Source organism: Rhinolophus sinicus, chromosome 1 (assembly GCF_057876585.1).
Source record: "Rhinolophus sinicus isolate RSI-liver-muscle chromosome 1, RSI-T2T, whole genome shotgun sequence".
Classification (NCBI taxonomy): domain Eukaryota; kingdom Metazoa; phylum Chordata; class Mammalia; order Chiroptera; family Rhinolophidae; genus Rhinolophus; species Rhinolophus sinicus.
In genome coordinates, this window is record NC_142501.1 from 20547694 (window position 1) to 20574060 (window position 26367).

The 26367-nt window shown below is 36.0% G+C and overlaps 1 protein-coding gene across 2 annotated transcripts in view; it reads left to right on the forward strand.

Moving 5' to 3' along the window:
- Nucleotides 1-26367, forward strand: part of BLTP3B (bridge-like lipid transfer protein family member 3B) — a 77138-nt gene that overhangs the window by 1626 nt on the left and 49145 nt on the right. The window contains exons 2-3 of one of the 2 annotated variants that reach the window (XM_019732112.3): nucleotides 8935-9082; nucleotides 24948-25110. In XM_019732112.3, coding sequence (XP_019587671.3) covers nucleotides 25048-25110 — 63 coding nt within the window. In that variant the 5' untranslated portion in view covers nucleotides 8935-9082; nucleotides 24948-25047. The remainder of the gene's footprint in view (nucleotides 1-8934; nucleotides 9083-24947; nucleotides 25111-26367) is intronic. The other variant, XM_019732111.3, reaches the window with a different exon arrangement.

Sequence of the window (26367 nt, forward strand, 5' to 3'; positions counted from 1 at the left end):
GACTTAGCAGATATCTTCTAGCCTTTCTCATACTCAGTTCCACAGAATCTTTAGACCTACAGAAAATGATTTGAATGTCTATTTTCTTACTTTCCCAAGGATGATGGTACATAGCTATTAATAATTGTATTCTAGATGCATGGGAGGAAAGTTAATTCTATCAACGAGCGTCTTAGGGCATTAGAGTTTCTGTTGTAGAACAGTTGAGAAGGACTCAAAAATTAATAGGCAAGGTAATGGCTTACTTCACAAAATAAACAACACCCATATATTTAGAATTGAGTCCTTAGAATTATTTTTAAATCTGTGTGATTTCTAATATCTGTGTTGTAAATAGTAATGAGAATTTTTTTTAGAGCTGAGTGTTTGAAACACTTAAGTTTTTAATTATTTCATATTTCAAAACAACTCAGGTGACTTGAAGAGTATCAAATTCATGTTCTTGATTAACTGCTGCTATTGCTGTTAACTTTATGGTGTTATTTATAAATCTAAAGGAGACGGTAGATGAAACAAGGTGGGTGTTGTGATAAATAATAGTTGTACAAATGGGAATGAACTTTTGAAATTACATGGGTCAAGATTAATTTTACAAATTTTCCAGTAATGAAGATGTCACCATGTTGATGTAATCATCTGGAATACAATTTAATACATTTTAACAGGAAATACTTAGAACACATTACTTTCCAATAGTAGACATTTCATATGGCCAGTGGATGCAACCACGGCACCTTCTCACAAAGGAGGCCTTACCTGGCTGACCACACTGTTCTCGTAACATTCATCTTCATCTGTCACAATATATATTGTTTGCTGTTTGTCTTCTCCACTTGAATGTAAACCCCATGATGGTAAGGATTTTTGTTTTGACTGTAGCATAATGTACATTCAACAACTATTTTTTAAATGAATGGATGAATGGCACCAATCAACTGACTCTCCCTCATATTGCTATTTTTTTTTTAACTGAGGCAAGACTGTATGCCAGCAATATTATCACATTTTACCTGTGGTGTTAGGAAGCAATGGGTAATTGAATCATTGAGTAAATATGCTTTTCATATTTACTCAATGAAAATGATCATTGATGGGTATATTGGGGATCTCCCAGTAAGGGAGAAGGCTATCTAGGCGAAAACAGGAGGAAGAGAATGCTTACTCTGAGCCTTGAGACTGGAGTATGGTAAAATTGTAAGATTAAAGCCAGTGTTACCTGGATATAGGTGCTTGATAAACTGATATATCAGAACAGTATGAAAGAGGAATTGTTCTTAAGAAATTAACAAATGCTTTGAGTAAATGCTGAACTATATGTGAGAACTATAAATCTATATACTTAATTCTTGCCTAATTGTTTAGTTTGTATCCCAAGCAACTCTTGCATTGTTTATAAAATTAGTTTGTGTATTTGGAACTAATCTGAAACTGATAGGGAGGGAGGGAGAGTGTGTGCGCACATTTGTGTAAGTGGTGGGGTGGGGTTGGAGTTGTTAATATTAAAAGAAGTGAAACAGGAAGTCTTTGAAGGAGAAATTACTCTGATCTTTCACACTGTAATAGGCGCAGAATGTGCATTGGAGGCTTTTCTGAAAGAGTATTTTTTTCGCAAGGGAATGGAAAGTTCTAAAGAAAAGTTAGAAGAAATATAAGAAAGAAAAGAAGAGGACGGGCTCCCTTTCAGCTCCAAGCGTCATTATCGGTTGCTGAGTGTGCGTACATGCGTGCTCGAGCAAAGGCGAAGATGGGGCGATAGAAGCTGGAAGATGGGGTATATTTAAGTCAGGGCCTGCACAGGGGTAGGGAAGAGGCAGATACAGATGCTCCCTCTTCCCCTCCCCCTTTCTCTCTGGCTCAAGGAGACTATAATTGGCACAAAGTTTACTGGGGCGTGGGAGTTGGCAGGACAGACATACACCACACCTGAGTGGAGTCCTTTTGCAGTTTAAAGCTGTGTTTCTCAACCAGGGGTGATTTTGCCCTTCCAGGGAAATTGGGCAATGTCTGGAGACATTTTTTATTGTCGCAACTTGGGGGGATGGGTGGGCTAAGGGTACTGGCATCTAGTGTGTAGAGGCCAGGGCAGCTGCTACACATCCTACAATTCACAGCACAGTTCCCCACAACAAAGAATTATTTGGTCCAAATGTCAATAGTTGAGGTTGAGAAACTGGTTTAAAGTGTACACATGTGTGTCAGATGACTGAACTAGGGTTACTGTGCTAGTTAAGGTTATTTTGTCTGCAAACAACAAAACCTGCTCTGTTTAACTTAGGTAGAAAGGTAAACGTAACAGAAAGCTATTCAGGTGGGTCACAGAATCAGGGGAAGGGCAGAAACCCGCCAATTCCTAGAACCTCATTGGAAGAGTTCTTGGACCTCAGCACTATTGACATTTTGGACTAGATAATTCTTTGTTGTGAAGGGCTGTTCTGTACATTTTGGGATGTTTAGCAACATCTCTGATCTCCACCCACTGGATACCCATAGCACTCCCACAGTCTTGACAGTGAATGTCTAAAGACATTGCTAAATGTACCCCGGGGAGCAGAGTCGCTCTTGGTTGAGAACCACTGCTAAGGTGCTATCCCATCTCTCACAACTCTCAATCTGTGATCCTTCCTGTCAAGTTTCAGATCCCTGGGAGAGAGAACCTGTTTGGCCCACTTCTGTTTATCCATGGATCAATTGGCAATGGCAAAAGATTATACAGACAGCAGATATGGTTATTAGGAGAACTAGTATTTTGAGTCAGGCTTGCTGCTCCATTTGGTATCTTTAATAGGCACTGAACTAAATTAGATTTCACACGGCCTCATTTTCTATGTTAGGGAAATTGAACTTCATCCCAGGAGGTGACTGACCGCTAATAAAGAATTCCAGACAAAAGAAGGACTTGATCACTAAAGATATCTGGATATCAGTTTTATTTTTGAAGTCCAGGGTTCAGGAGCATTTGTCTGGGGTGGGTATAGAGTCTACAGAGGGGCTGTGATTAACTTAATTAGAAAAGTAATGCATTGGAAAGATGTCAGTATCCCACAGAATTTATGGGAAGGTTAGAAAAGAAGACTTGGAAAGAGACTGGATCCAACTGGCTCCAAGGATCTAGGTAGGAGAAATTACTTGACTGTTTTAACAAGTCATGTTCCCTGAACTATGACTAAGGGGAAGGAACATATAGAAAGTGAGGGTGGTCTAGGAAATTGCTAAATATTTGGGATACTTGTCAAGGAGATTAGGAAGGGCTGACCACTTGCAGGATCTTGTGACTGAATGGCAAAGAGATGAGCGTTTAGAATGCCTCACCATGTGTTGATGGGGTGGTTTAGGTTGCATAAGAACCGTCCAAGGATTAGAAATTTTATCTAGGTGGAAGAGCAGTTGAGAAAAACAAATGAGAGAACTGGAAGGATTGGAGGTTTTGTCTGAAAGTGTCACATTGAAGTTTAATATTTTAGTGGTAGAATAGGCCAAGCTTAGGACAAAACGTCAGATAGGGCCATGGAAGTGAATTGCTGAAGTTAAGGTGCATGCAATTGGAGATAAATACTGCTAGGTCTATAATTGTTTCTGTGCTGGGCATTCTGAAAAGGAAATACAACATAGATTAGACTGTTGGAAATTATTTTCTCAAATGATAATTTTATATAATTATCGATAGGCTAATTATTTACATCGTTCACTTTCATGGTAAAGCTCAATCAATAAATTTTCAGTTTATGTATATCAGGTCTTGAGCACTTGGCATTAGAGATGCAAAGATGGGTAAGATATGGTCTCAGCTCTTGGGAAACTTCAGTAACTCCCATTCTGGCATAAGAAGCAGGAATAGGATCACTAAATGTAACCTATTTCTAGAGTTATACTGCCATTGAAATTTGCCAGATTTGTTTTACTTGGATTAGGCAACTGGGAAAAGACTGAGTTAAATGCTACCTTTTAGGATTATAAATAAATTTACTTTTATACATTTGGGGATTTTTTTAAAGTAACGTCGGTTACTTACATTGACAGTATTATTTTAAAAATAATCTTGATAATGTTGATTTTGACATTAGCTATACTAGTCATTTATTAAACAAATATTTACTGAGTGCTACTTTGTACCAGGTACTGGTCCGTAGCGCTGGGTCAAAAATCCCTGCGTGGAGTTTATATTTTAAGAATAGGTGGCTGATAGTGAATAACTAACTAAGTGAAGTACATTGTATCAGTTTATGGTAAGTGCTACTGAAAAAAAAATTAACAGGGAAAGCAAATAGGAAGTGCAAGGTGGTAAGGATTTGGTTTGCAATTTTCAATCTGTTGATTCCAGAAGCCTTACTTGAGAAGGTGATCTTTGAGAAGGGATCTGAAAGAGAGCTGTTGGAAGCAAACGCAGAGATCCAGAAGTGGGGAAGCTTGCTTGTTATTTTTGAAATATGTTTGAGCCACTGATACAGGTAAATTGGAGTGAGGAGTGGAGTAGAGGAAGATGAGATCAAAGGCCAGATGTTGTGGGGCCTTGTAATGACTTGGCTTTTACTTGAGTGAGATTGGAATCCACTGGAAGGCTTGGAGCCAAAGATCACACTGCAGCCATGTGGGAAAGAAATAATAGGAAGGCCAGGGCAGAAACAGGAGCCCAATTAGCAGTGTTAACTATCCAGGTGAGAAAGATACTGGCTTGGACTTGCGTGCATGCAGTGCGTTGTTGAGATATCATCAGGTTTTAGATGTATTTCAAAGGTAGAGCCACAGGATTTGCTGACAGATAAAATGTGATTGAGACAGAAAGCAGTAATGGATGACTCCAAGGTTTTGACATAAGCAACTAGCAAGGTGGAGTTGCTGTTCACTGGGTTGGAGAAGACTGCAGGAGGAGCAGGCTTATGGAAGAAGGTCAAGAGTTTGGTTTTGGGTTCATTGATTTGGATGCCTCTTAGATATCATGGAGATCCCTTTCACTTGTGAACTAATTTAGACTGGCAACAGCAATGTCAGTGTTTTTTATGTGGTTATCCTTTGGTTTATGCAATATGTGATTACAGCAGAGTGAATTGTGAGTTGAATTTTAGGGGGTGGATTTTTTTTTTTTTTATATTAAGTTCACTATATAGAGGCATCTGAAATCAAGCAGGTGCCCATTTCTTTCACATTAATTTCCAAATATATCAGATATTGATTCTTGCAAAAGTTACTTTCAGGAGATTGATTTGAAAACTTTAGGTGAAAAAGGGGTTGGATGCTTGGTCCATTGGATATTGTAGTATCACCATCCTAGAATCAGAAGGGATTTGTTCCTGTCTATGAATAGGAAGTTACTGAAACATTGAGATTTGTCACTTGCCCAAGGTTAAGGTTTGACACGTAGTGTTAAGTGGTTAAGTCACTAGTCCAGCACACCTTTAATTTTATGTTTCTATGCTGCCTGCTCAGGCTGCTATTCCCACTTAATGGCTTGGTTTTCTTTTACTCAGTTTTCAACGTTTCCCTCATTACTCTTACGGTGTTTAACTATCCTGCTGCAGTATCCCTTAAGGGATTCTTTTATTACTTGGGAATCTTTTGACTCAGCAGTTCTTTGAAATTGTGGAAGCATAATTTCTCCATCCATTTTTTATTTGCATCATTTTTTTGCAATATTACTTTTTGCAATATTAAACTTTGTCTTAATACTGCAGTTTCTGGTCTAAACATTTTCCTTAAGTTGATCTCTTATCAATTATACATGTTTTAAATTCTGTGTATTATATTACCTAGGATGAGTAATTGAATATTGCTATTAAATATTAGTATTTAATCAGTTGATATTAGTGACTGGAGCTCAGATTGAATGTAAGTTACTGTCATGCGGGGAGGCCTGCAGGGTCTCTGGTCCCGCTCCCCACATAACGCAGGATATGGTGAGGCCAAAAAGGAACACCCACGGAGCCATAGGTAGGGGAGTCATACCACTACGGTCTCACTGGAGGCTGGGTTCACTGGACGTGCGACCTGCTGTCCGTTTTGTCTGCAACCCACCGACGACTCTCTTTCACTCTCCTCCACTCTCCTCTTTCCTCTCTCTGCTAGCGTAGCCACAGCAGTTATATTAGTGGCCAATGGCTCACTGGTTACAGCTGACGGCCAACTAGCCACAGCTGATGGCCATGCAATCACAGTTGATGGCCATTTACTACCTGAGCCAGCACCTGTCTCTGTGAGGCCGAGAGCCTGGAAACTACTTTCTGGGGTTCTGCCCCCACAGTTACAAGAAGACTTAATGATTATTTCCATGAGTGAAATATGCAGCATTAGACTTGCTATTGGTCTGTCTTATAATTCACTGACTTATTTTGAGACTTCTCCTAGACTAAATGATTGTTGTGTATAAATTTTGAATCACTATTACGTTAGTCTATCTTTTAAGACTTAATTTTAGCTATATGTATATGTGGGGGCGGAGCCCCAGAGAGTAGTTTCCAGGCTCTCGGCCTCACATAGACAGGTGCTGGCTCAGGTAGTAAATGGCCAACTGTGATTGCATGGCCATCAGCTGTGGCTAGTTGGCCGTCAGCTGTAGCCATTGAGCCATTGGCCACAATATAACTGCTGTGGCTAGGAGGAGGAGAGGAAGAATGGGGGCTAGCAAGAAGATGGTGGCTGGGCTGGCAAGTGTGGATGGCGGTTTGCGGACAGTGTGGATCCAGCCTCCAGTGAGAGTATAGTGCCGCCAGAGAGAATATAGTGGTATGACTCCCCTGCCTGTGGCTCCGTGGGTGTTCCTTTTTGGCCTCACCATATCCTGCGTTCTTGTGTGGGGGGTGGGAGCGGAGACCCCGCAGGCCGTCCCGCATGACAAATGGCGCGGCGAGCAGGGTCCCCCGCACGACAGTATAGATACTCTTTTTCTACCCCAAAATACTATTAAAAAAGGGATCTCTGGCTTCTTTTTGCCGCTGCTACCTTTTGTAGTTTTATTGTTAGGAATTAATATTTAGGGATAAACTTAATAATACTAGAAAATTCAGAGATTTTAAAACTTGGTAAAACTATGTTTTTAGATATTAATTAAATTGAGTTTCTGTTCCAAATTTTTCTTCTGCTGTGATGCTTTATATGTAAATGAAATGTACTATAAAAAGAGGCATCTATAATAAATGATATTTATCTTATCTTTAAGGACTATTTTAAGTATGATTATTCTCATTGACAAGTCATTTGTTTACTTTTTTCTACCAATACTTAAAGAAAGTTCCATAAGATATATGAGTAAAATTAAGAGCTAGGGATGTCTTCTGGAAACAATATGGTAGATGTAAGTAGCATTCAAGTTAGAATATGTTTTATGAGAGAAGCACAAAGTACTATATGCAACTTTAACAGCAGTAGAGACAGGAGACAGAGGTAGTCTAAGTCTCAGAGAAACTTACAAAGAAATATTGAATTAAAAAGCACATAAACAACAGCTTAGTCATATAAAGTGGATAGCTTTAAATCTGTTTTCTCTCACGATAGCATGCACAGCAAGGGAATATTTAATGCAAGTATTTAGAGAAGTTTAGGGTAATTTAGATCCTCCAAATTTGGCTGCAATTTTCTTTTTTACTGTTTTTCAATATTAGATTTCTCCCACCCCTTCTTTTCCCCACCTTTTGTTTTATTTCCTGCAGCCAGATTGTCTGCATACCTTCATGACAGGGCATCCTCTGACGCTTCATTTTACTTGTACATCTCCCATAGGCAACTTTAACTAGGCTAGTCTTCACGGGTCATCTTCGTTTTGAACTCCTTAAGGTCTTAAAATACATTGTTTGTTTTATTAAAGAAAAGTTTCATGTTTGTTAGTTCTGTAGTGTCATCTCTTTAAGGGCAGAAGCCCCCTGGTAGGCTCTGTGCTTGTCTCGTTTGCCATTGTACTTGAGCAGCTGCCGCAGTATTCTGGTACAGCCCGTGCTTCCCCGGATATAAGACCTCTCCGGACCATCAGCTTTAATGCATCTTTTGGAGCAAAAATTAATATAAGACCTGGTATTATATTATATATTATATGTTATATGTTATATATTATATAAGACCCGGTCTTATTTTAACAGAAGTCTGGGTATTATATTACGTTACATTATATTATATTATATTGTATTATGTTATAAGATAAGACCCAGCCTTATATTATTTTAAAAATAAGACCGGGTCTTATATTAATTTTGCTCCAAAAGATGCATTAGAGCTGATGGTCCAGCTAGGTCTTATTTTCGGGGAATCACGGTAGTAGTTGTTCAGAAACACTTTTAGCTGACTGGAGAAATAAATGTATACTACATTAGCCTTCACAGAATACGATGGTCCTGAATTCATTTTTGGCTGGTTTAAAAAGTTGACTCATATCCAAAAATTTAGATTAAAAACCCTTTTCCTGATAAATACAGTAGTTCTCCAGTTTACTTTTGAGAATACAGATATAGCTTATTACTGGATCACTCTTTGGTTTGTAGGTTGCTTTTCATTGGTAACTTTACTCTGGTATTCTCTGTGAAATGAAAAGAGGATAATAGTTGTAACTGGGACTTTTGGCATTAAATTGACAATTTGTATTTGTAGATTGTTTAACTTTTAGAGTGCTTGTCCTAATTGGCTTCATTTAATGTTGAATTATACAGTTCAGTTTTTGTATAACTTTGTACAGTATAGCTATCACTTTTGTTAAGTAGCATTTTAATATAAAAAATTTTAAATACATATTAATTTAGTAGATTAGTAGTAATTCCAGTGGTAGAGAGAATGAAGAAATCATAGACCGTTAATTTATCTTAGAATTTGAGTAGTCTGCCTTTAGTTCATCCAGTGTGAAATACAACTGTATTTTTAAAAAGTGACTCATAGCTAAATATTTTTATCATATCATTCCTCTCCTCTTCCTTCCCTTAAACTTGCTCCCTTCTGTGTCCCCCGTGTACCCATTCCCTGCAGCGATCCCTGCTGGCTGTGGTGGAGATTGGTGTGCTGTGAATTTCATAATCACCCAAATGAGTACCAGAGGAGTCTAAGAAACCCTGGCAACTGACTACTTGCTTTCATCAGGAATAGGGACCTTTTGTCTGAAATGTCCTGCCCTCAGGTAATACTTCTATTCCCCATCGTTTTGTTTTCTTCCTATAAATGCAAGCACTTTTATGCCCCACAAAAAGATACTTAGAGAATAATTTCTAATTCATACCGTTTTAGTCAGATACCGATTTCATTTTTGTTTTTTCACTGTATGGCTACAGGCTCAAGCAATTCCTCTCTTCGAATGTCTTTTCTAATATATGAGGTTTGGCAGTGCACTTCTGCTTAAAACCAGCTCTTCCTGATGTTGTCGAAAGAGAGTTTTATAACTTCGAGTCAGCTATTTAGAAATAGTAATTAGCATTTGATCTACTCTTTAATGGGTAAAACTTCATAGTCTATGATTAATGAGGTTTGAAGGCTCTTGATAAAGAGGGTATTTTGATCAGTTCTCTCACTGAAGGACTTCAGAGTTTATTTTGTGTACTTAATGTTAATTATAATCTTTACCAAGGAGATTGAAATGACTATCATGAACAGCAGTGAAAATAGGATTCATTTTTTAAAAATGTAGGGCTTCCCACCCCATTCTTCTCCTCTCCTCTGCCCCTTTTTAAAATTCATTATCAGGAAAAGCACTTACATTGTAAAACCAGATTTTTGTGGAAATGGCACTGAATTTCTTTCAACTTAGAACTCGATAAAAAACCTAGAAACACGTATTAGTGAATACTTATAATGCTTGGAAAGTATATCCACATAAATACTTTGAACCTATGCTAAAAGTCTAGTAAGAAATCATTCATTGAAGACTGACCATGAATGTAATTGTGCACCGCATTACATACTTACCCTAGGACTAACGGGACAATTGAAACACAGGTTGGCCATATATCAGCTAGCAATTGTATAGGTATGATGATGTAAGTAGGTACTGTTTGTCGGTGTTCTTGTCTGCCTTGGTGCCATACTGCCATTTGGGTATCTGGATCTCTATCAAAATTGCTGAGGGAAAGATGCCAAGCTTTAACCTTAGGTAGACCATTCATGAAACCATTGAGATTCTCTCTAGGATATGGATAGGTAAGGTCTTTTGTTTATAATGGCATTCGAGGATGGTTCTGATTTTGTATATACCTTTAGCAAATCCTCTGGGACCTTTGCACCTGAAGTGTAGTCATAGCTATAACCCTTTGCTTTTTCTAGATTGTACTCCTTATGTCTTTTTTTGACCTGGGTTGTGCTTAGCCTGTGGAAGATGAGGTGTTGGATTTTATTCTAAGTTGAAACCACAGCTATCCATGCCTTTATTCAAGTCACCTACCAAACTTAATTTCTTTTTCTTTCTCATTTTAATCAATTATGATTCCCTTTTATTTAAATAACTTTTGAATTCCTTTTTTCCTCCTGAACCTAGCACATAGCAGACTGCTTGGCACAAAGTAGGTATCAATAAGATTTAAATATCTCTGTTGTCACTACCCAGATTTAACTCATAATTTCTTGTGTCAGTTGTTGCAATTAATTCTCATTTCCGTCTGGTCTCATACTGTTTTCCATCCTTGGCACTGTTACCAGAGAGATCTTTCCAAAATGATAATCTTATCATTTAATTTCTTGGTAAAAAAATCTTTTAATGGCTCATATTTAAGTTTTTTAAAAAAAGTTTGTTTATAACTAGAATTTTTTTTGTCCAAAGAAATATTAAAATAGTACTTCATTGCATAAAATAGACAAAAGTAGAGCTTCTCTAGTTGAGTCAGTAATTAAGGGGGTCAGCTGTCATGTCTTTTCCGTTTTTATTTCTTCTCCCATATGCGTTGAATCATGAGCAGTCTTTTTAGTAGCGCTGTGGGAATGATGCTAACGTGTAGGATGAAACCCACATTTCTTGACATGGGATAACGAGTCCTTCATGATCTGGCTTCATACCATCTTTCAAAGCTTATCATTTTCCAAGCTACCTGATGCCTTATACTTCATCTTTGCCTACTCTTTGTGATCATGTAACCTTGAACATGCTTCTGCTATGCTTGACATGTCCTCCTGTGCCTTATTTACCAGGCAAAAACACTCTTAAAAACATCTGAAGTGCTGCCTCTTCCATGAAGCCTTCCTGAAGCAGTATTCTTTTTAACCGATTGATCACCTCTTCCCTTGTGCCTCCATTTTATCCTACTCTCATTTTTATTGTCTCACAGTGCCTGGCACATGGTAAGACCTTAATGTACTGTTATGGTTTGGTTATGTGCTTGTCTCTAATGATAAACTGAGGTCTTTGAAAGCAGTAATTATGTCTTATTTATTAAGTTACCCAAGAGCCTAATCGGTTCTCAAGTTTTTGCCATGAAGGATGTATGCATAGTTGTGTCACATCTTCCAATATTTCAACAAAATTCAGAAACCCAGATTTCAGTGTAAGGTCCACCCATTTTAAATGTTAGCAACATCAGGTTTTTTTTAAAACATTGCAGGCCGGACAAAACATATGTGGGTAAAATGTAGCTCACAGGCTGCCAATTTGCAACCTCTTTCATTCTTTAAATGTTTTTGTAGAAAAACTGGTTAGACAAGAATGGTTGATTTTTCTTTACGTGCTTATTACAAAAATAACCAAGTCAAACAAACTGTAAATTGAGAATGCTCAAAAACAAAAGATTATGCTCGTACCTTTCTTGATCCTTGTTCCAGTAACACTGTAGGTTTCATTAAAATAATAACAACATTTATGCCTTAAATATTTAATAAGCCTCACAAATTGACCTTGAGAGCTCCTTGAGGATGAGAATTGCCATAGACTCCTATAATGCTTACTAAATGTTCAGTAAATATTGTTGAATTGAACATTGATCAATATGATAATACAATGGCACTTGATCCTAAAATACCTTTTAAGTTAAAATTGTACAAATGTACTTACAGTTTTGGCTCTGCCTTAGAGTGACCTTGAGCAGTTGACTTAACCCCTCTGGGCTTCACCTTCTCTACCATAAAAGGAGGACTTTGGGTTAGAGGAACTTTTCAGGTGCTAAAATTCTGAAATTTTTTGATATTCTTTGCTAGTATGAGGGCTGCCTGTGGCTCTACTCAGATTTTTTTACTTGGCTTAATAAAGCGGTTTCTAATATCTTTATATGACAAATGCAGTGGTGTAGTTTTCACAAAGCCATGGTTCAAATACCTTAAAAATTCTTATTCCTTTGTATTTTATTGAGTTAACTAGTCTATTCCTATTCTTTTTCTTTCTGTTTTTCCTTTTTAATAGGAGATTATTTGAGCCAAACTGACGACATATACTGGGGAGTAAGATCTCAAATGCTCCCTAGGCCATTCTTTTTTATTGAGGTATACATACACCTACATGTTTATATAGGTGAGTGTGTGTATGTTTGTATATATCAAAGTGTGCTCATGACAAATTACCCTTTTGGGGAGAACATTTCCAATATACAGAGTTTGTTTGGCTTAATTATTTTTGTAATATGCAAGTAAAGAAAATCAGCCCATCTTGTATAACCAATTATATATACATGGGATATAGATAGCTTTATTGAAATATGATTGATTTGTAGGTAATCGGCTACACATGTTAAAGGTATACAATTTGATGACATTTTGACGTATGCCCTCAGAAGTTTTCTCACGCCCCTTTGTAATTCTCTCCCTCCTCCCCTCTTGCCTTGTCCTTTATTATTATGCGATCTTCTTTATTCCACTTAGATTAGTTTGCATTTTTCTAGAATTTTATATAAATGAAAAAGCATACTTTTTTTTTTCTGGCTCTTTCCCTCAGCATAATTATTTTACAATTAATCTATTTTGGTTTTATGCATTCTCTGTTATTGTCAAGTGTATTCTATTGTGGATATGCCACAACGTGTTGATCGATTCACTTGTTGATGGTCATTTGGGTTGTTTGGTTAGTACAGACAAAGCTGTTATGAGCATTCATGTATGAGTCTTTGTGAAGACATAGCTTTTCATTTCTCTTGGGTAAATATCTAGTAAAATGATTGGGTTTATATGTGGGTACATATATAACTTTTTAAGAAACTGCTGAAGAGCTTTCCAGAGTCTTAAAAGTGGCTGCAAAGTGTACATTTTATATTCTCACCAGCCAGTGTAAGAGACTTCCAGTTGCTTCATAACTTCACCAATACTCAGTATGGTCAGTCTTTTTAATTTTACCCATTTTAGTGGGTAAGTAGAGGTATCTTATGGTGGTTTTTAATCTGCAGTTCCTTATTGACTAGTGATGGCGTACATGTTTCTTTCATGTGCTTATCTACCATCTATATGTTTTTTTTGGTTTGAAGTTCTGTTGAAATCTTCTGCCTATTTTATTAATGGATTGTCTTATTTTTGAGTTGTAAGTGTTCTTTATATCGTGTTGATACAAGTTCTTTTTCAAACATGTTTTATAAATATTTTCTCCCAGTCTATGGCTTGTCCTTTAGTAACAGTCTTTTGATGGGCACAATTTTTAATTTTGATAAAGTGTAATTTGTTGAGTTTTTTCTTTTATGATTTGTGCATTTTTTTAATTGCATTAAAGATATCTTTGCCAAGCTGACGATCCCCAAGATTTTCTCCAATATTTTCTTACAGAAATTTTATAATTTCAGTTTTTAGAGTTCAGTCTGTGATCCATTTAGAGTTAATTTTTTGTTTATAGTGTGAAGTAAGTGTTAAGGTTTACTTTATTTTTTTTTTGCACATAGCTATACAATTGTTCCAACACAATTTATTGAAATATTATCTTTTACTCATTAAATTGCTTTTGCACCTTTGTTGAGTGAGAATCAACTGACTATAAATTTGGGTCTATTTCAGGGCTCTGTATTTTGTTCCTTTGTCTGTCTTTACACCAATATCAGACTATCTTTATTACTATAGCTTTTTGATAAGTCTTAAAATTGGTGATACAAGGCCTCCAACTCTGTTTCTCTTTTTTAAAGTTATTTTGATATTGTAAGTCTTTTGCGTTTTCAAATACGTTTTAGAATTAGCTTGCCTTTTCTACCCAAAGCCTTCTGGGTGTTTACTTGGGATGTATATATAAATCTACTTGGGGTAATTTGACATCTTAACAAAAAGGACATTGGGTAAAAAACTGATCTACCTATATGTTTTGTTTCTCCACTTATTTATGTCTTCTTTAATTTCAGCAACGTTTTGTAATTTTCAGTATATAGGTCTTGCACACCTTTAGTGAGATTTATCCCTAAAAATTTCATGCTAATATAAAAGTTACTTTTAAATTTCCGTTTATAATTGTTTGTTGCTAGAAGTGTAGAAACACAATTGATATTTTTATTGCATTTTCTGTTGATTGAAATTTATATATAATAAAATGGATAAACCTTCCTGATGCAGCTCAATGATTTTTTAAAATAAGATTTATAGAAAAGTTGTAAAGATAGTACAGAGAGTTTTCATATACCCTACATCCTGTCTCCCCTATTATTAACATTATTAATATGGTACATTTGTCACAATTGTGAACCAATATTTATAAATTATTATCAACTATAGCCCATACTTTGTTCATTTTTCCTTAATTTTTTACCTAAGGTCCTTTCTTTGTTTCGGGATCCCATTACGAATATCAAATTATATTTATTCATCGGGGTTTTTTAGGCTCTTCCTTGGCTGTGGCAGTTTCTCAGACTTTCCTTGTTTTTGATGACTTTGAGAGGTTTGAGTACTATTGGTCAGATATTTTGTTAAATGTCTCTCAGTCAGGATTTGTCTAATTTTTTTTCATGATTAGAATGGGCTTTTGAGTTTTTGGTGAGAAGACCACAGAGGTCAAGTGCCATTTGTGTTACATCATATTAAGGGTACATTGTATCAACGTATCTCACCATTGTTAATGTTGACCTTTGTTGGATCATCTGGCTGATGTAGTGTCTGTCAGGTTCTCCACTATAAAATTATTCTTTACCCCACTTTCCTACTGTATGCTTTGGAAGGAAGTACTGTGTGCAGCCCCACAAAAGGTGTCAGGAATTATTCCCTGAGGCTAGAATAAGTAATTTGGAACTTTTCTGTATGTGAGGTTTATATGTTCTCTCCCAGTTATTTATTTATTCAATCATGTGTTTATATCTGTGTAGACTCCTGTATATTTCTTTTATACTTGGGTTATAATCCAATATTTTATTTTATTGCTCAAATTATTCCAGGTTTGCTGTTGGAAGGAAGGTCTTTTATTTGGTTCCTGTGTCAATTGATTTTATTTTTTATGTTGGTCTTATATCCTGTAACCTGCTAAACTCATTTATTAGTTCTGGTAGATTTTTTTTTTTTTTTTTTTTTTTTAAAGATTCGGTAGGGTTCCCTCCATAATCATGTTTTCTGGGGAAACAAGATAGCTTTATTTCTTTTGTAAACTGGATCCCTTTTGTTTATTTTTCTTGACTTATTGCATTGGGTAGAACCTCCAATACATCGTTGGATAGAAGTGGTAAGTAAGAGCAGATATCCTTGCTTTGTCCTTGTCTTAGGGAAATAGCATTTCAGTCTTTCATTATTAAGTATATTTTAGCTGTAGGATTTTCATAGATGTCCTTTGTAGTTTGGGGGAATTTCTCTTCTGTTGAGAATTATTTTTCCATGTATGTCGCTGACTTTAGTCAAATGCTTTTTTATGCCTCTATTGAGATCATCCTGTGATTTTACTTTTAATATGGTGAATTACATTAGTTGGTTTTTGAATGTTAATGGACCTTCATTCCTGGAATAAATGTTGTGTTGTACTTTTTATATATTGTTTATTAAACTGTGGATCATAGCTTGCCTTGTGAAATTAGTGTAGTAGGTTGTGATTACCGTTGTAAAAGAATGAAATAAAATAGAAAATATCAGACTGTATTAAACTATTACTTCATGACATTTTTGTCGAATGTGTGTGTGTATGTGTGTGTGTATTAGATTGTAACATAAATTATATTTCTTGACTTTACTTATATAAAAAATTTTGAAAATAACATTCACTTTTTGAGCCTGAAGATAATGAGGCATAGAATAGGGCAAGAAAGCAGCTAGTTTTCAGATGGGGGGCAAATTAAAGGAGGTACAACTTGGGCAAAATAAATGGTGTAGGGTAAGGGAGACAATGAGGAATTTTTTTTTTTCCTCTCATTTTTTTTTTAATTGTATTAGTTTCAGGTGCACAAGACAAAGCAATACTTAGACGTTTATCATTTATATCCCTCAAAAATGAGGAATTTGAATTTTAGAAAAGCCTCACCTCTTAGTTTTGAGTGGAGGGATTTTTCTGACTGCATGATGAAGCTCACGGACTGTGAAAGGATGTAATTAGTTGCAGATTAATAACTTAATGTTCCTAGCCAAAGGACTTGGCAGTCCTTCAGATTTTGGGAAGTCTCGCCAAGAACATCCTCTCTTGTATGACTTTAACGTGGTGTTAGGGTGCGTTTCTCTTCTAGAAACACTGTTTTGAATAAAATCAAGCAGAAGTTGTTAAATTTACTTACACAAAGACATTGGGTTTGTGTAATATCTCTTCATATGCAATGATAATTTAATCCTTGTGGGAGCACGCAGTCTTGAGATATTAGCTAGCGCTTTTAATTACTAATTCATTTGAAGGTATGTGAGTAGGGCCCAACTGAGGAGAATGGAACATGATGGTGGAAGACTTTTTTTCCCTTCTGCCACTTCCCACAATCTGGTTCAAGCCATTGTTTCTCAGTCGAGTTGTGTTGGACACAGCTCCCTGGCCCATGCTGGTGTTATGAGCTGGGCTTGCCCGCCCTCTGGCTGAGGCAGACCATCACCGGTCATAGGTAGGCCCCTCACAGCAGCTCATGTCAGCTCTCTGCAGCTCTCACTGGCTGCCACGCTGGCTGCTGGCCGCTCATGGCAGCTCACGGCAGCTCACGGCAGCTCACGGCAGCCCAGCTCCAGGGAAAGCTGTTGTTCACAATCTTAGCTGTGGAGGGCGCAGCTCATTGGCCCATGTGGGAATCGAACCGGCAACCTCGGCCTTAGGAGCATGGCGCTCCAACCACCTGAGCCACCTGGCCAGCCCCAGGAAGAATCCTTATGGTACTTTAAAGTTCTAAAATGTTGGATCTGTGTTTGTCTCTCAATTACACTCCTTTGTTACTTGTCAGCTTGATCCAAAGGTAGTGCTTTAATTTCAGATTTTGAAGGAATGAATCTGATTAAGCAGCCTAGATGCCTTGACAACCTCTAGATCAATCATCTGTAACCAAGGAAGTATATTAAAATGTGTTAGATTTATACCTTTCCCCTATGTTTATAGACTTTCTCTGAAGATGGAACCACTGGTAGCTGGGCAACCACCCTAAGAGGTGTTTGTTTATTAATAACAAGTTAATTTAACTAAATAACTATTAAAAATCAAATTACGGTATTGAAGTAATTTGTTTTCCAGATGGTTAAAATCAATCATGTTTCTTTAGGACAATAGTTCTTAGCCTTTTTGAAGTCCCCAAACCCCTTTGATATGATAAATATGATTAAATATCTTGCACCCCTTAAAGCCCATCCAGGAACTTCTGATTGAGTGCCTACTTTAAATTTTTTCATTAAACAATTTAAAATGCATTGTTAAATTCTCTGTAAAATCTAGTTCTTCATGCTATAGCATGAAATATAGAATAGGAATAATTATTTCTAATTACAACTATTTGAGAAAATGCTATCTAGTAGCATAACCTCTTCTTAAATTTAGAAAAACATTAGGCATTGATGTGAACCTCTTAACTTGTACAGTGACAGGAAACATAAATAATTTCAGGACAAGGTAAGTAATTCAGGAAATGCACATTTGCTGGAGAGGTTTGAAAAGAATGTCCCAGGGGTTCACTATATGAATGCAAAGTAGTAAGTGTGAAAGAAGGTTGGAAAAGGGTTTTTATAAACTATGTTCTAAGTTTCTTTATAGCTCTAGGAGTCTATGATTCTACATTCAAGTATTATATTTAACCTGGAGATGGTTCATTTCACAAATTTCAGGTTGCTTTAGAAAAATAAAACAACTGTATGCTCTTTGTTTTTATGATATGCTATAAAATGAATCTAATGGAAGTTCAAATAAATCATGACTAAAATTTATAGTAATATTACATATAAAACCATATTTCCTCGAAAATAAGACCTAGCCAGAGAATCACTTCTAATGGGTCTTTTGGAGCAAAATTTAATATAAGACCCGGTCTTATATTATTATAATATAAGACCAGATCTTATGTAATATAAGACCGGGTCTTATATTAATTTTTGCTCGAAAGACGCATTAGAGCTGATTGTCCGGCTAGGTCTTATTTTCAGGAAAACACGAAATTTATACCTTTCTTGTTTATGATCTGCATATGCATACTTAGTGTTTTATCAGGACAAAAACTTTTTAGAAAATTTTGATTACTGGTTAATTAATGTCTCTGTATTATTCGTATTCCTATTTTCACCCATGTCTTAATAATATTTAACACTCACTGAGTTTTCCTAGCATTTTACATGTTTTTACTCAGTTAATACTCAGTCTCGTGAGGCAGGTACTATATCATTATCCCCGTTTTACAGGTGATGAAATTGAGGCACAGAGAGGTTAAGTAGTAGGTGGTATTTTTCTTCTTGGAGAGCTGGGATTCTTGACTGCTCATGCATTTATGCTATGTTCCCTTAATCAAATTACAAATCTTGATTATATGGACTTAGCTTGCTTTGTTTTGCCCTAAATGTTTACTTAGCACAGTGCTTTGCACATAATTTATACTCTAATAATTATGTATTGATTGTAAAACGTATAATACAAATTAAACCAATTCTTTCCATTTGTCTGGAAATTTTATTCCTCTAGTTAGCTGTTTTTTTTTTTTTTTTAAGATTTTATTGGGGAAGGGGAACAGGACTTTATTGGGGAACAGTGTGCACTTCCAGGACTTTTTTCCAAGTCAAGTTGTTGTCCTTTCAATCTTAGATGTGGAGGGTGCTGTTCAGCTTCAAGTTGTTGTCCTTTCAGTCTTAGTTGTGGAGGGCGCAGCCCAGCTCCAGGTCCAGTCGCTGTTGCTAGTTGCAGGGGGCACAGCCCACCATCCCCTGCGGGAGTCGAACCAGCAACCTTGTGGTTGAGAGGATGAGCTCCAACCAACTGAGCCATCCGGGAGCTCAGCGGCAGCTCAGCTTAAGGTGCCGTGTTCAATCTTAGTTGCAGGGGGCAGAGCCCACCATCCCTTGCGGAACTCGAGGAATTGAACTGGCAACCTTGTGGTTGAGAGCCCACTGGCCCATGTGGGAATCGAACCGGCAGCCTTCAGAGTTAGGAGCACAGAGCTCCAACTGCCTGAGCCACCAGGCCGGCCCTAGTTAGCTATTTTTGTTGTTAATACTGACAAAACTAGTAAATTTATTTTCGTGTATTATGTGTAATTAAAGAAGATTTTGGATAAAATGGAAGCCTGTTTTCATATTTTAAGTATGTTTTAAAATTGTTACATTGTTAAAAATATGAGATTAACCTATAAAAATATATACATTCACATTAAAATTTATTTTATATGATACTAATGTTAGAATAAAGGACATATTTATTTTAAAATAAACCTGTTTGCATACCATAATGTACATAGTAATGAAACAGTGTGTTCTGAATTTTAAAAATAAAAGTATCAGTAAGAGTTGTGCCATTTTTATCTTTGTTATGTACTATTATTACTTCTGTGTAGTTGTTATAACTGACATATTCAGGTAAATCGGCTTTCTCTTTTATCCTTGTTTTGAATATGTTAACAAATCTGCTTTGGTTTTATATAGATTTCATGCTTCCATTTTCTCCCCATCCCCCCATCTCTACCAAGTAAATAATTATTCAGAGTTTAATTCATGGACCTAGATTTCTACCATTTTTTTTTTTAAAGTTTAGATTTAAAATGTTTGTGTAACTTTTTAGAGCTTTAAATGATTCTTTAGAAAGCTGAAATGGTTTATTTCAGTTAACAATTTGTTCTCTTTAGGAGCAGGCCCAGGATTATACCCCTTCTCAATTATAATATTTAGAAGGCTAATACAGTTATCTGGGGACTCCAAATGGCAATTTAGTCCAAAGAGCCTGCAGCAACACTTAGAAAAAACATAGGTAGACACATAGCTCTTCCATGCCTTAATGCTCTTCTGTGAGTATTCTTCCCTTTGTTTGCCTAGTATACACTTAATGAAAGTCTGCTTTTTCTACATCAATTAAATTTTGACAAATGTGGCTGGAGAACCGTTCACCTGTTTCTGTTTTTGGAAGAAGCATATTATATTAATAAATGATTTGGGAAACATTTGTGCAAACTGAAATACATATAAAGTCTAACATATGAATAATAGAAGATAAATAATTTGATGTATACACTGCCACTCAATATAAGAAACCAGCTTTTTGATAGCCGTGGCTATGACAGTTACCAATATATCTTCAGCTTTCTATTTAAAATATTTTAATAGATCAGCCACATTAATTAATGTTTTCAAGATTAGCTCCATAGCTTAGCCATTTTAAAATCTTGTTTGGAAAAGCATAAACTTTTGATATTGCTCCAGTTAAAACTATAATCAGTATGTTCATAATTTAAATAGAAGGAAGGAGAAAGAGAACTCTTAATATCTGTTTTGTACCAGGTGCTTTATACTTGTATATTATCTTTAATCCTTACTAAAATCTTTTGACGGTGGTATTATTTTCCCCATTTTACAGATGAGCAAATTGAGGCACAGCAGTGTCACATAAGTGGCTAAACTAGAATTCAGTCCTGTTTGTCTGACTTTAAAGGCCCACACTCTTTGCAGATGTTATCACTTTGGTATGAAATAATTTGAAGATAGCATTTCTTGTGAATGACATATGTTTCAATCTTTCCATCTTTCACTTTTACTCTTGCCAGACCTGTCTTTTTTGGGTTTCTGTTGAACTTCTGTATTTATAAAAGTGATATGTGCTCCTTATACACTTAAACATACAGAAATGTATAAAGATTAAGAAATAAATCTAAAATCTCACCAACTATAGGTACTCTTGATAGCTGAGATTTTATAATACATTTTTACATAATTGACATCACTGCATATAATTTTGAACCTTGAATTTTCACCAGACATTATAATATAAACATTGATTTATATGGTTGGCAAAAATACATTATTTGGGGCCGGCCTGGTGGCTCAGGCGGTTAGAGCTCCATGCTCCTAACTCCGAGGGCTGCTGGTTCGATTCCCACGTGGGCCAGTGGGCTCTCAATCACAAGGTTGCCGGTTCAATTCCTCGAGTCCCGCAAGGGATGGTGGGCTCTGCCCCCTGCAACTAAGATTGAACACGGCACCTTGAGCTGAGCTGCCTCCCGGATGGCTCAGTTGGTTGGAGCACGGGCTCTCAACCACAAGGTTGCCAATTCGACTCCCACAAGGGATGATGGGCTACGACCCCTGCAACTAGCAACAGCAACTGGACCTGGAGCTGGGCTGCGCCCTCCACAGCTAAGACTGAAAGGACAACAACTTGACTTGGAAAAAAGTCCTGGAAGTACACACTGTTCCCCAATAAAGTCCTGTTCCCCTTCCCCAATAAAATCTGAAAAAAAATAAAAGACATTATTTGATGTGCATATAGCACAATGTATCATAATTAAAGGGATTACTCCATTATGGACTATTAACTGCTTTCACTTTTTTCCCCCTGGTAAATATTGAGAAGAACATTCGTGTACATACGCAGTCAGGATGTTGCCTGACTTCTCCACTAACCACCCCCGCCACGTGCACACACGTTCCACCCTGCCCAACCCTAAGATATATAGTCAAATGTGTTCATGAGTTACTCAGATTAGTCTTTGTCCCTCTGCCCCTGTCTGTCCTTCTTCCTGTCTTCTCCTTGAGTATGGTTACAGTACTTTTGAAGTACAATTAAGTTCAGTTTTAGGTGTTTCTCCTCCTCTCATTTTATTTTTTTACATATGTAGGATATTAACATGCTTTCCAAAGTCAAAGCTATTCAAAGTCAACACCTCTGCTTGTGTACTCTGTCTTATAATTAAGGATTTTGCTCCAGCCGTTGTTTGTCCTTCTTGTACCATCAATACTAGTTTTCTTTGTTTGCATCGTTGTCCTCAGCATACAAGCCTGCTAAATTCTCTCTCACTGAAAGGAAGAAAGAAAAGAAAGAAAGAAAGAACACCCCCCACCACCGCCACCAATTCTCTCCTACCTCACTGGCCTGTCTTTTTAATCTCCTTTATTTTCTTTTATATTTCCTTGGCCTCTTTGTGGTCCCTGACCAGTCTTTGAGCTATTTCATTTTCTGTCTCCATCTTATGACCATCAATGCTATCTATTAACATTGGTGATTACAAAATTTACATCTGTAGCTGCTGAATGAGATTTGAATATCCAACTACCTAATTGGCGTCTCGTCTCCTCTTGAATACCTAATAGGCATCTCTTAAACTATTGAAAGCTAATCCCAAACTTATTTCTCCCTCTGTCTCTTTATCCCAATAAATGGCAACCTATCTTTCCATTCCTATCAGACCAAAAACCTTGGAGTCATCCTTGACTTCAATCTATACAAATCCTGTTGGCTTTACCTTCAGAATATCTCTAGACTATTTCTTTCCTACTCTTCCATTTTTGATCCAAGCTAACATCTTTTACATGGATTATTGCAACAATAGCCTCCTGTCTGGGCTCCCTGTTTCTGCCCATGCCCTCCTCATAGATTCTCAATAGAGTGATCCTTTAAAAATGAAGTCCTCTGTTCTAGTCAAATCCATCTCCAGTAACTCATGTTCACTCAAATTAAAAGCCAGAGTCCTTAGAGTGGCTTAAAAGGTCCCTCGTGGTCTGGTCCCTGTTATTTCTCTAACTTCATGTCCTTTTATTCTTGCTCTTGTTCATTTCCTCCAGTCACATTGGCCTTCCTGCTGTTCCTCAGACATGCTAAGCTTGTACCTCAAGTTTTCGTCCTTGCTTTTCCTTGCCTAGAGCATTCTTCCTCAAAATAATTGCATAGCTAGCTCCTTCACTTCCTTCAAATCTTTGCCCAGATGTCATCTTTTCAATGAGGCTTTTCCTGTTCATCTTTTTAAAAATTAAAAAGTCCTCTGTTTGCACCTCCTTACTAGTTTGCTTTTTTCCTCCATAGATATAAAAACCTGGCTTACTATATGTGTAACTTATTTTTTAATCCTCCGCACACTCTTCCCCCCATTAAGCTCCATGAAGGCAGAGACTATTTTAATCTCTTGTTCACTGTCAAAGTCCCAGTGCCTGTTAAATTATGGGAACAGTCAAGTCCTCACTTAATACGTCTATAGGTCCTTGGAACTGTGGGGAGAGGATGTATAATGAAACCAGTTTTACCATAGGCTGTTGACATAAACAAGAGTTAAGTTCCTATGGCAGTTCATCAATGTTCTAACAAAATAGCTACTGTATAAGATAAAATTTATTAAATGAATTAATGAACAAAATAATTAAGGCCTTGTATAGTTGGTCCCCTCTTTGTCTTCCAGATTAATGTCTCTGACTCAAGAAATTCTGGTTTAGAGTCAGTGGCGAAACATGTGTATGTTGATTGGTATTCTTGTTGATGTGTAGGGCATGTAAATAAACTGGTACATTTTGCTACTTTAATGATTAATTTCAGAAAAAACTAAAAGACTGGCCAATAATTCTTGTTAGCCAGTAGTTAATTTTGTCACTAGTTTCACTTTTGAAAAAGTAATTGCTGGGTGAAGTTAGCAGTTTTTAATTTTGGGGGATTGTTTTAAGGAATAAGTAAAGTAATATGTATGAAAATAAAGTACATGTGTAATTTATTATTACTATTACTATCATCATTATTTGTGACATTAGGCATATACGTTACTCATTATGTTTACTCATAAAATGTGGGGATAAAAATAGTGTTGACCCTGATGGCTTATCATGGGAGTTAGATGAAGTAATGAATGCACGCAAAGAGCCTGGTGCACAATAAATCCTTGGAAAATGTTCACTATTACTTTAACTATTATTATTTTCAATCTTTCTTAAGTTTAATAACTTTCCTTTTTAAGTCATAGAGGATCTGAGTTCTTGAGTTAGAATTCAGGGTCCACTTTTGGCACTTTTATTACACACTTTTACTTCAGTTATCTTAATTCCTATAGACAGGATAAATGGTATTTGAACAGCTAATTCAGGGTTATAAATAATTGGTATTTTTAATATAGAAAATACCAACATTGATTGCTAAATAGAGTTGCATAATCCCCTACCCCAGAGACCTTTTAGAACAAAATATGTGTACTATAATTTATTCCTGGAATAGTGGGTCAGTTTCTAAAGCTGGGAATCAGTGGATTATTCTAAAGGGAGTGCTAATGTCCTTTGATCATCATTCTTGGCATGATGAATGGTAGTGGCTGCTGCTGCGGCTACTTCTAAAGCTGCTGCGGCTACTTCTAAAGCTGCTGCGGCTACTTCTAAAGGCGCCTTTCATTCCCTTACCTTCCTTCCTTGTAGGTTGGTTAGTAGAATAGGGATATCCCCTGTGATGTATAGTCTGTAGTGAAATGAACACAATGTGTGATTTGCACTGCCTTATACAGTGCCTGGAAAATAGTGGATACTTACTAAATATTCATAAATTTGAAAGGCACTAGGAACCATAGCTTGGTTACATAGGGGAATATGACATTCAAATCTATGCCCAACATGCTGTTGGCTTTATGTAAGACAGCTATGGACAGGAGAGATCAAAACAATAACAAACCACATTGAAAAACATGGGTTTAAGTAGAGTTATCATTGCATTTTTGGGTTTCTTACATTTTACATTTTTAATGCTCTGTATGTTTGCAAGAATGACTGGGGTACAGTAACTGACACTAAAATAAATGTCAATGTATATTCTCTTTCAGATTTACCAAAAATTTATCTCCTGACAAGATAAATCTAAGTACCCTTAAAGGAGAAGGTGAACTGAAGAATTTGGAGTTAGATGAAGAGGTGCTCCAGAATATGTTGGATTTGCCGACATGGCTTGCTATCAACAAAGTGTTTTGTAATAAAGCATCTATTAGGGTGAGACTTTGATATCTTTGGAAAGAATTGTCTATTTTTATTTTTTAATGTCACCTGTATGTTTTATAATAAATATTTTCTTTCAGATAATTCTGTAAAGAATTTTTATTAATATGATTTAAAAAGACAAATACCTTTGTCCAAATAGCATGAATGTGTGGCCTATGAATTTAAAGTCATACATTAATTTATAGATTTAATTTTTGTTAAAATTTAATGTTATTAACATTTAAATACAATTATTGATAGTTTATTAATAAAATAATTTGTTAAATTTGGCACACATTCAAAGACATTTTTCATAGTATTTGTTGTCAAATGGGACAATACAAATTTGTAATAAGTAAACACTTTCAAATGAAGACATAAGGACTGATAAGTTCTTTTATTCTGTATATTATACTTCCTGTTGAAATTTTATCTTCTCATTTGTTTCTTTGGAGGATTTTAAAGTGTTTTTGTTACTCCTACTTATTAAAAGTTATTCGTAGTTATTATCTTTGATACTAATCATTTCATATCGCTTCTTGCTCTTAAAGACTAAGCTGAGTTTGGAAGTCTGCTCAGTAGAAATATTGAATGCTAATTTGTTTCATGAAATTAAAATTGGGCACCAAAGAAAAGATTGTGAAAAGATTTATATGTTCTTTCACAGTCACCTTTAATTTTCTGTTCTAGTTTCTATAAAGCCAAATAGCTACAAAGACATATATGTAGTGCAAGATAGTATTTAATTGATATTGTCTACATTTTATATTAATGTCCTCACTTTGTATTTGTCTTGAATATCTACAAAACGATAGGTCAGAATTCTGGAATTTAAAAAATTGTTCAATGGAAGAAATGCCAATTATGCTTTGTTGGGAAGTCTTAGCATAAATTATGAAATTAAAATGTATTTTTTATAGATTGAATAGTTTTTTAAAATCAAATTAACATTCAATATTAGTTTCAGTTGTACAGCATAGTGGTTAGATATTTTTAGGACTGGGAAAAAAAGATATTTAAGAGAACCTGAAATTCTTACTTAAAAATATGACTAAGAAAATATGACTAGTAGTCTTTTATATATAGTAGGCACGTCTGATTTTAAAAGTATGAATGAATTGCTCATTTTATTATTTTACAATTAAAGAAAAAAGTCTTATGATATAATTCGGTATGTCTGTTACTATATTAAGAGAGCAACTGTGTTGGTTACTGTTTTACATTTTTTTAGTGTTCATTTTAAAGAAAAAAATTTTTATTTTAAATTTG